This window comes from Atractosteus spatula, chromosome 5 (genome assembly GCF_055471065.1).
Source record: "Atractosteus spatula isolate fAtrSpa1 chromosome 5, fAtrSpa1.hap1, whole genome shotgun sequence".
In the NCBI taxonomy this organism is placed as follows: domain Eukaryota; kingdom Metazoa; phylum Chordata; class Actinopteri; order Semionotiformes; family Lepisosteidae; genus Atractosteus; species Atractosteus spatula.
The window spans coordinates 17506343-17521207 of record NC_142710.1 but is presented as its reverse complement, the minus strand read 5'-3'; the positions used below and the strand labels follow the sequence as shown (position 1 = coordinate 17521207).

General features: G+C 39.8%; 2 protein-coding genes across 2 annotated transcripts; one reads left to right on the top strand and one right to left on the bottom strand.

Annotated features, from left to right (window-relative positions):
• Positions 1-980: 980 nt before the first annotated feature.
• On the top strand, positions 981-6871 carry eif4ebp2 (eukaryotic translation initiation factor 4E binding protein 2). The gene is made up of 3 exons (XM_088916514.1): positions 981-1332; positions 2473-2649; positions 3890-6871. The coding sequence occupies exons 1-3, from the start codon at positions 1200-1202 to the stop codon at positions 3919-3921; spliced, it is 342 nt and encodes a 113-aa protein (XP_088772640.1). The 5' UTR covers positions 981-1199; the 3' UTR covers positions 3922-6871.
• Positions 6872-7931: 1060 nt separating this feature from the next.
• ndr2 (nodal-related 2) lies at positions 7932-12163 on the bottom strand. Its single transcript, XM_088915767.1, has 3 exons — positions 11905-12163; positions 8519-9234; positions 7932-8084 (listed from the first exon to the last, which is right to left on the bottom strand). The coding sequence occupies exons 1-3, from the start codon at positions 12161-12163 to the stop codon at positions 7932-7934; spliced, it is 1128 nt and encodes a 375-aa protein (XP_088771893.1).
• Between the last annotated feature and the right edge of the window lie 2702 nt (positions 12164-14865).

Here is a 14865-nt window from a genome sequence, read left to right as displayed (position 1 = left end):
CTGGACACTCCACTCAAAGTGCTTTACAGGTAATGGGGACTCCTCTCCACCACCACCAATGTGCAGCCCCACTTGGATTATGCAACGGCAGCCATAGTGCACCAGTATGCTCATCAGCTATCAGTGGGGAGGAGAAGAGAGTGATGAAGCCAGTTCATAGCTGTGGATTATTAGGAGGCCATGATTGGTAAAAACCAGGGGGGAATTTGGCCTGGACGCCACGGTAACACCACTACTCATTTCTAGAAACACTCTGTGATTTTTTAATGACCACACAGAGTCAGAACCTCAGTTTTACATCTCATCCAAAGGACGGCACCTGTTTTACGGTACCCCATCACTATACTGGGGCATTAGGACCCACACAGACAGCAGGGTGAGCTCCCCTTACTGGCCCCTCTTCCAGCAGCACCCTTAGCTTTCCCAGGAGGTCTCCCATCCTAGCCAGTTGTGAGTTGGACTGCCAGCCTGAGAGTTGCAGGGTGATATAGCTGCTGGCAGAAGTGTTAAAAATTGTTCATTTTAACATTTTAAAATAATATTGGACAGACTAAATCACCACAATATTAGCACAATTTTGTTCTCACAACACATCAATAGCTCTAATTTCATGACTATCGTGACAGGCAGAATTTAGAAAGTGGTGAAGATTTGCTATTAGTCAAAAACTAAAGCAGTAGATATGTTGTTTTTATATGTCATCCTGAGCCTCTTGAGTGGATGTAACCAATGATACAGATAATGTATGTTACGAAATTATTTTTCAACCAAGGTAATGCATCTAGTACTAAGTCTGCAAACGCAGAATCCCCGCCGTGCACGTCTTGCGTTTGACAATGGATAACGTCAAGCACAAAGGCCTGCAATTGTATTTTTATTAATTATGTGAATTCACGCCACAAGGCTCGCTGTCATGTTTCTGCACCCCGCCAGCCGCCTCCTCTCAAGTCTGGTTCAGGCAGGGAAGACGCCCGCTGCCCGCACATGGGGCTCCGCTATATTGACCTCATTTCCTCCGCGCTGCTGTGTTGTGCTTCCTGGCGGAGGGAGGGGACGGTGCTGACGGCTGGGAGGGCAGACGGAGTGGAGAGAAAGCTTCGCTAAAGAAAGATAAGGAAAGAAGGAAAAAAGCCCCGGATTTTTCAACCGTCCCTCGGCTTTTACGATTTCACAACTGACGCCTCATCGATTCAGGTCAAATGTCGTCCAGTCGTCAGCACAGTGAAAGCCGGGCCATCCCGACCAGGACGGTTCTGATCAACGACACAACGCAGCTACCTCACGATTATTGCACCACCCCTGGGGGCACATTATTCTCCACTACACCAGGAGGTAATAAGATCTTATAAGTCATTCTGAATATGTATTACAACGCCATGGATTCGAGACTTTCCTCTGAAGTCCACAGCGTGCAAAAGGGGTAAAACGGCGGAAAGCAAAAACAGTCCTCTCGCACCGCCTCTATGCAGCTTGGATGGGTCCCGCTGGTTGTGATAGCGAAGTTTTTAAAATATATATAAATAGCAGGGCATTTCGAGACGATAAGTCTGATTTAGGGGTTTTTCGTTTTGGTCGTGCAAACATAGTTGGTGTACTGGTACGTACAATGCCCCCCCGAGTGTGTGGGGAAAAGTCGCGTTTTTGTTCACAAAAATGTTGGGATTGTTTTCTGCGTTTGGTGTCACTTCCTCCCTGCTTGTTATGTAATGTGGTCTCCCAGTTACGTTGCAAAGTAAGTCAAATGTTCGGAGCCGTGTTCTTAGACCGAGTCACAGCTGGTGGCTGCTGTACAGAGCATTTCACTTTTATTGCTTTTCACTTAAAATCGAAAATGCACGATTTCTTAAAAAAAAACGTGGCAGGTGCTTTAGCATGGGTATTACCTTGCTTGCTGTGTTCAGTGGAAAGGTCTTGACGCGAAGCAGTGGCGCTCCAGCTTGAGCTCGGTAGGTGAAATGTGTATTGGGTACTCCCTAGTACTCTTGCAGTTTTGGAAATCTATTGAGAATTCAGTCGTCATGTGTCAGGAGGAAATAATGAACTAAACGGGTTTTGTTATTGTTACAGCCTCAAATAAGAGTGGAAACTGTTATTTGACAGAGCATCAGATAAATCAGTTTCTGTCAAAGCAAAGTATTTGAGCGTTTTCTACGGAGGTGGAGATGCGTTTCAGACTTTATTACATTTTGGAACAAGTAATAGGTTTATTCCATGCTGAAAAAAAGAGGAAAGAAAACACAACGTTTCGGCTGTGGAGCCTTCTCCTGAAGAAGGCTCCACAGCCGAAATGTTGTGTTTTCTTTCCTCTTTTTTTCAGCATGGAATAAACCTTTTACTTGTTCCTTTGCAGCCTATGCATGCTGACGCAGCTACCCACCTGATTTATTACATTTTACTTGGCTGCTCGGTGAAAAAAAACAAAACATAAATGCGTTAGTTTCCCTCACTTATTATGTCTTGACATTTATTTAGGTACCCGGATCATTTACGACCGCAAGTTCCTGTTAGATCGGCGCAATTCCCCTATTGCCCAGACCCCACCAGCCCACCTCCCCGACATCCCTGGCGTGACCAGCCTGAACACCATGAACGAAAATAAAAAGAATGAAATGAACAATGCAAATAACCACGAAGGCAAGCCTGTCATCGGTGAGTGGTTTTGTTGAACTTTGCAGCCTTGAAGCCGGGTGTCAAGATATTACAACGGGATGAAGTTGAACAGGGACGAGTCTATGACTAGGACAGTGGCTCCCTCTGTAAAAAAGCCCTCCTCCCTAAGATTATTTCTAGAGTCCAGAGATCACAGGTACAATCCAGGCCTTTCCTGATGTAGGGTGGATTCACAGTGGTGTTAAACGTGCTGGGCATATGTGGGTGAGGCTGTAGTTGTGTAGTTGGTGCCTGAGGCCATGACCTTCAAATTAATTCTCACCTCCGTAACACCCTCTCCCAATCGTCTGCAGCAGTGCCTGTTGCGGTCTGTGACCTGATTGCTAGGCGTCAGATTTTGTCATAAAAGTAAACGGATGTGAGCAGCCTGCAGTAGACAGACAACAGACGAACTGGGAAAACTGGAAACCAAATAGAATCTTCCTAAACGTGTTTCCCCTCAAACTAAACCATCTGACAAAGTCACCCCCTCCAGCTTGTTTGGATGTAAATACAATATGTATATATTTAGCAGATGCCTTTATCTGAGGCAGTTTACATAAAATAATCACAGCTTCTAAAATTAATTATTACTGTTTCATGGGTGTGTAACTGATACTTAGTGCCTTAAGTAGAGTAATAATTTATTTAATTGTTTGCAAAATAAGAAATTTAGTTCAATTGTCCATGCACTTTTTTTTAAACTCACACCTCTGTTCATCTATCTTCAGTCTGCTAGTTCAGGTCAGACGTGTAGCACACCTGTGTACAGATTTGCTCTAAATCCAGTTTTACTAGGTTCTCCCAGAAAGCTGTACTCCACATAAAAAAATAATAGGGGGACATAACATACTGGCCAACCCTCGTAATTACAATCAGAGTACAAGATACTGTAACGTGTTCGAACTGAAAGGACGTGGCGGTGTCCTGATAGCTGTTGCATGCTCATTTGAAAACCTAAAGCACTTTGAGATGATTGCTTTTCATGTTGCCTTATTAAACTGTTATTGTTGAGTAAGCGTGCAAATGGGCTTTGTTAGAAATATTTAAGTTACTCTTGTTGAGGAATTGAGGATAATCATCTCCAACCTAATGATCATGACTAATTTTTTCAGGTGAACGTTTTCACTGTTTGCAACTGATATGCTGAAACTCAATACTCTCCTGCATTCGCTGAACCTCATGTAAGAGAAATCAAATCATTCTTTAAGTCATTGTTTTTCTTTTTACTTAATTTTAGGCGATGACGCTCAGTTTGAAATGGACATCTGATATGGACGTATCAAGCTGAAGATGGTGACATCACCTGATGCCTGTGTGCCTGTGGCTTGGCTTGTAGAAACTAAGCTGTGAGCCTTCACAGCTGTCCCATTAAACCATCCCTCTCTTATAGCTGCTGAGTGCAAAACAAATTGAATGATAGGATAAACCTATAATTATTTATGTCAAACTCAGTGCAGAAAACATGAAATCTAATGCATAATATTGGGCTGTGCCATCCAGTTATATTCAAGAATCTGTAATGGAAAGTGATTCACCTCTTAAGTGAGGATTTCCCTAATCTCAATTGGTAACTGTCCCTTTAAGATATGCATATCCAACTCGGCCACACATAAACACAGAAAATTAGAGGAATCAAAACACTATAAATTCATGCTGAAATGAAGCAATAAGAGGAGTTCTTACTTACCGCTGTTTCCTGATCAGAGATTTCTATAAAACCTAAATTTGTTTGTCAATATTGCCTTAGTCACACTGTTCTGCAACATTGCTGATTGCTCCAGCTCTAAATGTCTGCTCTTGTAGCTTTGGAACAAAAGGCTGATGGTGGGTTCAGCCCAATGGATTTGTGACTCCAGAGCCAGCTCATTCAGCCTTTCATTACTCCTGAAACCCGTTGCTGAATGGGCTGTTTGGAACCCTGTGATCTGTGAACTGGGAGCGCATGTTTTCCTGGAAATATCCAGGCTGCTTATTTTATTGGATTTTTTTTTTCTGGTAACATCTGCTGTTTCAGTAATTGTAGTTTCCTTTCAGCTTGAAATTGAGCAAAAGTTATGTTGGGATCATTTCAGATTCTTACCTGGTTCTAGATAGTACACCTCCTAGCTCACAAAACTGAAAGTGGGAAATAGTGCAATAGTCTTTTAGTTTCAAGGGAGGCAGTGAAATACATTGATGTCCCAAGACCAGAACTTCAATATGTTACCGAAAACAAGCTAGACAGGCTTTTTTTTGTTAATTTGAAATGTTAAAAGATTTCACCAAATTGCTCTCTATGGTACTGTTGTCTAGGCAATAATACTGGTGACAGATTGTTCCAAAATATAACAAGCTATTGATTCTGCCAGCAGCACTGTATCGGTAATAGTTCAGCATAGGAAGAGCTGGATACTAAGAAGTGTTCCTTTCTATTCTAGAGCAAAGAAAACAACAAGGATTTTGAGGAAGAGAATCTTTGTGAATATTTGAAACCTGAAAGACCTTACGTAAGCTTTTTTATTTCTAAAGTAGGCAGAGTGAACACTTGGTTTGAAATAAAAGACTACATGTTGCCTCTTGGGGAAAATCTGTAGGAGGACATGAGTTTTTGCAGGGAATCATGTCTTAACTATTGACCCTGGTTTGATTTTTTTTTTATGTAAGTGTTTTGGTGCGGTCGCGGGGGGCTTTATATGTCTTAGTGACCGTTGTGAAGGGAGATGGATGAGTTGACATCTTAATTCTGAAGTTTTGTGTAAAAGTGAAGAATGTGAGAAGGGATGACATAGATGTTCTCAAGATGCACTTTTTCAGATCTTCTTCTGTGGATTAATACACAGACAAATCTGACTGATTACAATCGAGTTAAGAAAACACTTAATCGTTTCTTGGAAAACAGGCAGGTCTAAGCCACAGCTTCACCCAACCCTTGTTTATTTTTAGATCCACAAAAGTCTTTCAAAGAAAGTATTTTTGCGCATCTTAAGACCCAGTATGATGTCAAGAATTCTGTATGTGGCAGTATGTTAGATCCAACTTGTGGCACCTTTGCTAACAATCAAATGTGTTTAATTGTCTACCTGACATGTAAGTTCTCCAGATTTAAGTGTTTTCTTAGAAGTCTGAAAACTTGAAACTTGTTTTTTTTATATGTATACATTTTGTTTGATCACCTCTAATGTTTTTGTTACATTTTGGTACAAGAAAAGCATTAATCTTATTGTCTAGTCTCAAAACCATGAAAAGGTGAAAAAGGAAGTAGCGAAAAACAAGGAGAATTATGGGTATAGAATGTTTTTTTTTCCTACAAAAGATTAAGAATGGGAGATACAATCCTAGGGTGCAAGAAATGAAGAAGGAAGGGGATTTGTGAATAAAAAATAACGTTTGGAAATAATCTGTGAAATATTTCTAAATGGCTCACAGTAGTGCCTGTTTAACCTCATATTTTGTGTTTTTGTTGTTAGGTTTTATCTTTTAATTCCCTGTACTGAATCAGTGTGTCCAATGCCTTATGTCACACAGCTCAGCTAAAAGGTCACTACTGATGTAGCAATGTAGAAACTTTTCAATATGAACTTAAAATACTGTTTCTGGTCATAAATTCCAGTTTTGTTTTATTTCTATTTTTAATTTATATATTTTTAAAAAAGCTATCAAAGGGTTTTTAGTTTTATTCTGACATTTAAAGAGCCATTTACAGAATTTGAGGATATCCTCCCCTTTCATCACTGTACAGCCAGAATTTGTTTTAGAAATCAAATTGTAATAAAGTGCGTTAATGATACCTCGACCAAAACAATTTAATTTTGTGTTTTGACAATGTTTTATTTTTATTTACATATACTTGCAATGAACAAAAATTGGCTATGCAGCAAAATAATGTAAAATCACTGAAGGTCAGTTTACACCTTGGTGGTACAGCCGCAGTATGGAAACATTGAAATAATTTGTGAAATGTTGTGTGACCCTGCCCCAACCCACCAAATTTATTGTGACTTTTTATGCAAAGCACACTTAAGGAAAAAAAAGTGGAAACCAGCTTTAAGCTGTTGGGGGTAAATCAACTTTTTTTTACAGGATGGAGCCAATGGGAAAGGTTTCTGAAAACAAAAGCTCCATATTACTTTTTTGTTGTTGATCCAAACGCTTTGTAAAAATCTGTATTAAGGAACTGCCAATGCCAGTGGACACCGATATAACAGGATCAATAAAATTCCTTAGTGACAAGGATGTCAAAGCTGCTGTTTTGTTTCTTGGTTCTGTTGGTATTGAGACTTTGCAGTCTGACACTTATTACTTAACTTTTATGCATTGAGGTATTTGAAAGTAAAAAGGTGAAACCCAGTAAGACTTAAAATGATGATGGATTTTCAAAGTAAACTGTGCCGAGCAAATGTGGACTGTACACTCCACAATCATGGCGCTTTGGAAAGATTGTGCCGTGTTGTGTGTGCTTGATTGGAATAAAATTGGGTCGTGAGACAAAAAATCAAACCACGATTAAAAGTGCATCAATTCAGAGCCTGGATTATTAAATTATTAAAAGTAAATTATACTTAATTACCTGTATTAAGCATTATCTTAAATCATTACACAGGGGTGTTTATTTTGCGTGTGAAACAAAACAAAACTAAGACTTCGGGGTAAGTCCGTTCATTAAACGGATTTCCTTTATTTAAGAAAAAATAAGCAATACATAAAGTTAATATAAATACCTAACTTTAGTCATTGCAATATTTACAAAAAGATGACATATTTTGCACAATATTACTCGTGTGACTGAGCACTCTGAATACTCCGTATCTGATCAGTAATACAGTACATGATTTAAATTGGTAAGACCACTTCACACCAGTAAAAACTTAACAGTACCAAGTATTTCAGTATACTTAGTATCTGCTTTTCTCCACTTCCAGGTTTCTTCCCAATATAATCCACCTTTTCTCCACCCGATCTCAGAGCCTCCCCTCACTCCCACCCCCGTTTACAATACAGGAACAACAGATTCCTACAGCCACAGGTGAAGGTGAACCGCACCTTCGCATTCCGAGCTGTTTTTACGATCTGATTTCTTCTCCGCGCCAGAGGTGTTTCAGTTGAACCTGCTTGCTGCGCGCAGTGTCCGTTACTTCCTGGTATCATCAAAATGATACAATTCCCTCTCGAAAAGCCGAAAGCGTACGTTAGTACCGTTTTCAGACATGAACGCCCATGAACGTAAGGATGTTCTTTCATCATTCCTGACCGTAACAAAGAGGACTGATCAGGCCCTTGAAGTCCAGGAAAAGACGAGAGTTTCAGCGGCAGCCGCATTCGTCCACTATCATTCCCTCGTGGTGGCGCAGAACTATTCGGTCTTCGTCGAAATACAGCATGCTCAGCGGGCTCGTCTTGATGGGGACACAACAGGTCGAGGGCACTTGATCGGGGTTATACAATTTCACCAGACTCTGGGGGTTAGAAGAAAGGGAAAAAACATCTGTGTTAAAGCCGACGTTCAGCTGTTTCCTCACAGACTAGCTGTTGTGGAGCTATGACAGAGTAATCAATAAGACAATAGAAAGCTCATGATAATTGGTACTCAGCTATGTGTAATAAGCATGAATAATTTGCGAAGGTTAAACTTTTTTTTCAAAAATAACAACCCCGTTTTGCTTATAAACCGTATCTTAAATATATTTTTACATTTTAGAAATTTTGACTTTGCATGCTGTAGTAGGGGAGGTGACTGTGGTCAGAAGCCTTTCATTAGCAAGTTCTCCAGCCTCTTCTTTTGACATGGCGACATGATTTCCCACTCACTCTTATCTTATGCTTATCTTTAAAGACTTTTTTCTCCCCAAATTCCCCAAGTTTCACAATTTCACTCTCAAATAGGTCTTACCTGCATGTAAGCATGATTTGTAGGCTTGAATTGTTCCCCAAGTGGATATGGGCATTCCCCCTCACAGCGGTAAGCATTGTATCTCTTAGGATACACAATCCAGGATGCCCATCCAACGTGGCTGAAATCCACATGCAAGTCCACCCTCCGGCAAAGGGATTTGGCCTTGAGGTCTTGTTGCCTCCTGTTGCGCTTTGCCTTGATGGGGTTTCCAGTTTCTTGGCTTTCGTGACTAAAGACAAACCCAGAGTGTTCGGCTGCTAGGAGCAGGCTGGCCTTATCCTGAAGGCCACTGCTCGGCTTCACTTTTGTGAACACAACCAGCAAAGCCTTGCCGTTTAAAGCCTGATCCTTCGAGCTGTTGCTCGGCGGCAGATCTTTTCTGGGCAGGGACGGCTCTTTCTCCAGCTTCCGGTTTAGAGAGGACAGATTTTCCTTCAGCCAGTCGCCTAGCACATTTGTAATGTTGTAGATTTTCCAGTTGGGGTTAGAGGCCACAAAGGACGACGCAGAAAAGAGCCCCACCAGCTGCCGGGAGTAGCAGGTCCCATTCGGGCACGGGAACTCATGGGCGTGCCGCACCTCCACCGTGGAAGTGCTCAGGTTCAGGACCCTGGGGAACCTGATCCTCAGCTCAGCCATCTGGAGCTCCTCATTGGTCAGGAAGGTGGAGAGGTCAAAGGTCACCACCCAGCGGCTGCCTTTCCGTGCAAAGCCTGTCCACATAAAAAGCCAATTCAAATAAAACAATGTTGCTAAATACGTTAAATATTCAGGTTCACCCCGAGGAAAGCCCAGGGTAGACCCATAATATATATATATGTCCGTTTCTATAGCTATTACAATCACATACCTAAACAAATCATTCCAAACCTAACACCATCACCACCCATGCAGTCTTTTAGGATCATTGGTACAGAATATAAAATATCAGAAATCCACGGTAGTTTCTGACACTGATTGTGTCATATCACATTTAAAGGAATGCTTTAAGTAATCAGAATAAAATTAATTGTAATTATCCTTAGCCATATATCAGTACTGCATACTGTATATCATATGGGGTTGTAAGCAGACAGTGAAAAGGGAAACAGAAAGATATTAAAACTACCAACCACAAAAATATCTAATTGTTTTACAGGGCCTTCTAGTAACCTTAAATTTGAAATGTTAGGATTATTTCACATTTTTCAATTACAAGCAGGCCACTGGATCACGTGATGTGTAAACTGTGAGAGTACAAACTGTAACAGCTTTCCTATTTCCACCTTTGTGTTTCTAGAAATACAGCAGAAAATCGAATCTAAAATTTAAGACAAAAATACAAAAATATTTTGACATTAGTATTGTGTAATATTTAAACACTTTAAGTGTTCTCTGAAAGGTTCTATTATATATAATAGTATTTTCCATTCTATACAACTCGAACGGCTCACAAATCAAGTGAAGACATCGCTTTTCAACCTAGCAGCATGCAGTTGTCTGGTATCTCCAGTCGTGTGATGTGAACGTATGTACAGCAAATCTGTTTCTCATACCCTACTTTTGTTGGAGTAATCTTTAATATTATGTTATTTTTAAAGCATATCCTTACACTTTATATAGGGCAATAGTTTTGAGAATAATCCTCGAATGATCTCCGAGAAGTATGTCGACATTTTACTACTTAGCTAATGCAGACCAAACCCGGTGAGATATCTTAATAATACCTCAGCTCCTTCAACTGCAGTAAATGAACTCCTTGTAAACACCAGACACTTTTATGGAAGTGTTTCCTTAACAATATACATTTCCCAAAGGGGGAGTATAAACTAAGTATCCAAATAAAAACAAGTGCAAATACTGTCCAGTTGTCCACAGCGTCTAGTCACTAAGTGTGATTACGCTGGCGTAACTTCTTCACATGTCGAACTTAATGAAAAGGAAACTGTCGACTTGGTTCTTCTAAGTAGGTTGTGGTGTGTAACGGGATTGAATTTTCCCACAGTCTCATATATAAATACATTGTTTTTGTTTTTTAATTTGTATAATTATTTTCTCATAACAATCAATTACACTCTACACATTTTGAATGAAAACTGTGGGTGTCAGATGTTAAACGAATTGTAAAAAGGTGAGAACTGTTTTACATTAACCACTGCCATATAAAAAAACGCTGCCAGCTTTTCGCAAATCGTTTAACTCATGTTTCTGCAGTTACGATGATAAATTCCGACAGCGATAGCGACATAATTAAGCCTCTAATGATGTGATTTGTCTGTTTACATTAAAACTTTTTAAGATTAAAATCTAAAATGCCCGACATTGTACAGATACTAGTGCATGAAAAGACATTCATAGCTGTTTAGAATTCTACACTGGAATTATGTCCTTTTGAACATCAGTATTTTAGGGAATGCTGCTTAGCGTTATAAAAAAAGGTTATTACTCCGATGTATGTTAATTGTGTTGAAAAAAACACCCCCCCCGGACTTTATTGGAATTGCCCATTTATGCTCAGTTGACCTATCTATCTTAATGATTTGGAAAAATAGTTGATCGCACTCAAACAAGAGAGGATTACAATAACAGTAATTCAGTAACCAAAACTTTAAAGCTTTCACATCAATCCTGCCATGTAACACTTGCACAACTTTGCCTCACAAGCACCCCCCTTCATCTGCCCTGTTGGCATGCAGCAGTGACGCTGAAGTGTACGTTTGACTAGCCCAGGCGGATACAAGGAGCAACAGGTTAGAAGAGCAGGGAGGCTAAAGAGCGAGTAGCGATTTAATCTGATCAAGAGACGTGTGAAACGAAACCAAGGAAAGATGTTTTCTGCCGCAACTGATCTGTATAGGGATGTCTGGCGAAGACGGCCAATCAACATCATCAAGTTAAGAGGCCTGCCTTGAAAAGACCCTTTTCACACAGTGCTCCCCGGCAGGGTTAATTCATCCAGAGAAATGAATGTGGATTGAAACTTTGTGAGATGTCTGGCACAGAGATTTGACAGCCGACCACACCATAAGCTCCACCGTGCAGTTCTGCACAAAGGTCAGCAGAAAACTCGACTGTTTCCCCCCTACTTTTTCATCTAACGTTTTAATGAATTCTCTGTCACTATTCAAAGAAATGGCAAGGCACTTTAAACATCAAAGGATAGCAGGGATAATAGTACGACACATCTTCTGGTGAAGTCAATAAAACCGAGCATAATAATTCGTATTACAATTTAGTAATTGTTATTATGATAAACTCATTATCAGAAGTTAACTTTTATGTAATTTAATTGATAAAAATCAGATGGGAAACGCATACTACAGAGATACCCTGCATGCTTACGAACTAATAACATTTGCTTAAAAACAAACATGTTAAATAAAGCACTGGCAAGAAGAGCTTACGCTTGGGAAGGATGCTTTTGACGGAGTCAGCTTCATTAGCTAGCCGCTCTTCCAAGGTTGCGTTGCTGGTGTGATTGCCGGATTGGACTCTCCTGTAGAGCTGCCTCATGAAGGAAGCGGGCAGGTGGAGTCCAGCCGGTGGATACTTGTGCGTCGCTGCTGGCGTCGGCTGGTGGTCCCCGGATCTGAGGGCGTCTAGTGCCGCCGAGAAGAGCAGCGAAGAACATAGCAGAACACTTGACGCCTTGAGTAAATACATGTTGAACCCGAATTGGTTAATGACAGTTTACCTGGTACGGGAGGCAGGTTGCCTTTTAAATCCATCCTCCCTCCCAGTAATACATATTTATGAAGGAGCAGTGGACCTGGGCATGCCCACTCAGCGGTCTTTAGACCACATTGTTCAGGGCCTTTATGTTGATAATGAAGTTCCATTATTCTCACCCGACCTTCCCCTTGAGTGGCAGAGACACTTTTTGTAAGGGAACAAGTGTCGTGCTCATTGTTGCATGTACTTCGGTAAATTGTTAACATTCATCTTACTTTTCCTATTTATTATAAATCATATTTTGTATCGTGATTTTATCATAGTACAGACTGTATGACGGCAAACTAATACGAATACGTATGTAACGTGACCAACATGAATGGAATTATTTAATTATATATATTCCACACACAATGCACCTTTGAAATCCACGAGCTATCCATTCATGAACAAAAGATTGCTGTGAAAAAATGATTTTACTTGATTTAGGAAAAAACATGATAACAAAGAATAGAAGACGTATACTTTGGACACAAAGCCTAAAGACACGAACCGTACACATTTAGTATTTTGGTGAAAGAATATTGTTAATCCAGAATTTGTCAAAACAGTCGCAACGAAAAAAAACTGTCTCGTTAATCTCTCTGGAAAGAGCTGTCATATACTTCTGTGAGCAAGCAGGTGACAATACCCATAGAAGCAACGTTCTCCATGATTTAGTAGATCTGTTGTCTTTTCAGGTTTATGACTTATTACAGATCTTGCAGAGAGTGAATACTAATTTTATTACAAGAGCTACCGAAATCAATCAATCCAAGTTACATGCGATTGCGAAAACAATTGATGCAGTGTTTCACGCTCTTTCCCCGTCCTCCTCCAATGAAAACCCATGGGTATCCTCAAACTGGCCACTGAATGGCCTAAATCGATTTTAAGCCACTACCAGTTCGCGTTGTCTGGTATAGAAACAAAACTTTGCAGTATGGGTGGTTGCGGTCACACTTGAAGACTTGACAAAAATATAAAACCGCACAAAACAGAGCTGAGTTCAATGTATTAATATTAAAATTAATATTAAAAAAAAGACTAAAAAAGTTATTCCCTCCTCGGTTGTGCGCATGCTCAAGGGGGCGCCTGTGGCGTCTGCCTGGAGTATTTTGCCACAAAAGATCACCGGAGTCTAAGTGGGAGATGAACGAAAATATATGAATAATAACATTCCTATTAGGAAAAAACTAATGAAGATTCAGAAATTCTCATTTTAAGAACACCAGCCTTGCGAAGCCTTTGGGATATAGAGGTAGCGTTTATGGAACAGCAACTACATGGTAAGTGAAGTTATAGGAATGTACTTCAACAGCCTGCGTTGCAATCTCAGGAATACAAAATCGCAGTTTCTGTCTTATTTACTCTAGAAAATGCCGAAATAAATGTTCTGATCCAGAGTAATGTTGTGTAGGTTTACAGTTCTGGTCGTGTTTCGGATCACCAGTGAAACTACAGTGTATGGAATTAACTACTAGCTTCTGATGGTGAGACAAACTGGTGTTCATCTGGTATTCCGTTTGTGTTAAAAGAGTTAGAATGTGTTGTTTTGTTATCCACAAAAGAAACTCAAATTATTTTTAAAATGAGCGCAACACTCTTAAATATAACAACGCAAAAGTCGTGTTGGGCACGAAAATGATGATTTTTTAAAATGAAACAGTAGGGATGATATATAATAATGAAAGAAAACAGCATTACGTAAAAACACGGAATGCGTGGGATTTGTTATTGGTTTTGTTTTAAAAATACATTTTGATGTATGCTAAGATCACGCACATAGACGCAGCGTATTGTGATTTTAAAGCGTCATTTAACAACAGTTGTGGAGGTAGAAGAATACCAAGGCTCTATATATTAGCTTATTAATGTGAAATTCCAGTAAAATATTATATTATACAGTACCATAACTTAGAGGACGCACTAAGGATAAAAAAGGTGACTGCAAATGGATGGAGGGGTGTTTAACATTTGGCAGAGAAGTTTTTCAGAGCATTCAGGCTTTGCTGAGACACACAAAAACAAATCGCAAACATTTATATGGAACACGTGATACACGCTTTTCAGTAAACTGGCCTCAGTTCATTTTAGAAATGTATAATTTCAGAAACATGCCTGACGTCATTTAGACCATTGGCACGAATTTTCGTGATTCTTCACTTCTCATTCAGTCCTGGGTAACGAACCGGATAATTTGACTTTTGTATAGCGAGATTATGCAAATTGGAAGGCACAAAGGTAAACAAGGTGATTAACAGGTGACAGTTAGCAGGCACTTCAGGTTGATCTTCAGCATTAATGCTTTGAACATCCTTTGAACTACAGAAGCCTTTTAAATAAAAAAGAAGTTGCTCCGTCCGCTCTTCCCACATGCTCTTAAAACGGATGTAAATAAAAACATGCGCTGTCTGCAATAGGAAAACTATCTTCATTCCATTGAACACATTTTCAGTTCAATTTTACATCTTTCTCATATACTGAAGGAACACAATGAAATGGGAATTGGGAAGAATATTTAATAGAGTATTTCCCCTTTTCTATTTCATTGCACTTCTTTGAGAGTAAGTGGTTTAAAATGCAAGATATTTCCTATACAAGGGATTTTTATAGTTTGTATCTTAAACCCGTGTCCCTCAGAGAAAAAAAAA

Excerpts from the sequence above, each read along its gene's own strand:
- ndr2 (XM_088915767.1), bottom strand. The coding sequence starts at position 12,163 with ATGTATTTACTCAAGGCGTCAAGTGTTCTGCTATGTTCTTCGCTGCTC. Across the intron at positions 9,235-11,904 it reads CAAAAGCATCCTTCCCAAGC|GCTTTGCACGGAAAGGCAGC; the intron begins GTAAGCTCTTCT and ends TTATGTGGACAG. Across the intron at positions 8,085-8,518 it reads CAAATCATGCTTACATGCAG|AGTCTGGTGAAATTGTATAA; the intron begins GTAAGACCTATT and ends TCTAACCCCCAG.
- eif4ebp2 (XM_088916514.1), top strand. The coding sequence starts at position 1,200 with ATGTCGTCCAGTCGTCAGCACAGTGAAAGCCGGGCCATCCCGACCAGG. Across the intron at positions 1,333-2,472 it reads ATTCTCCACTACACCAGGAG|GTACCCGGATCATTTACGAC; the intron begins GTAATAAGATCT and ends ACATTTATTTAG. Across the intron at positions 2,650-3,889 it reads CGAAGGCAAGCCTGTCATCG|GCGATGACGCTCAGTTTGAA; the intron begins GTGAGTGGTTTT and ends ACTTAATTTTAG.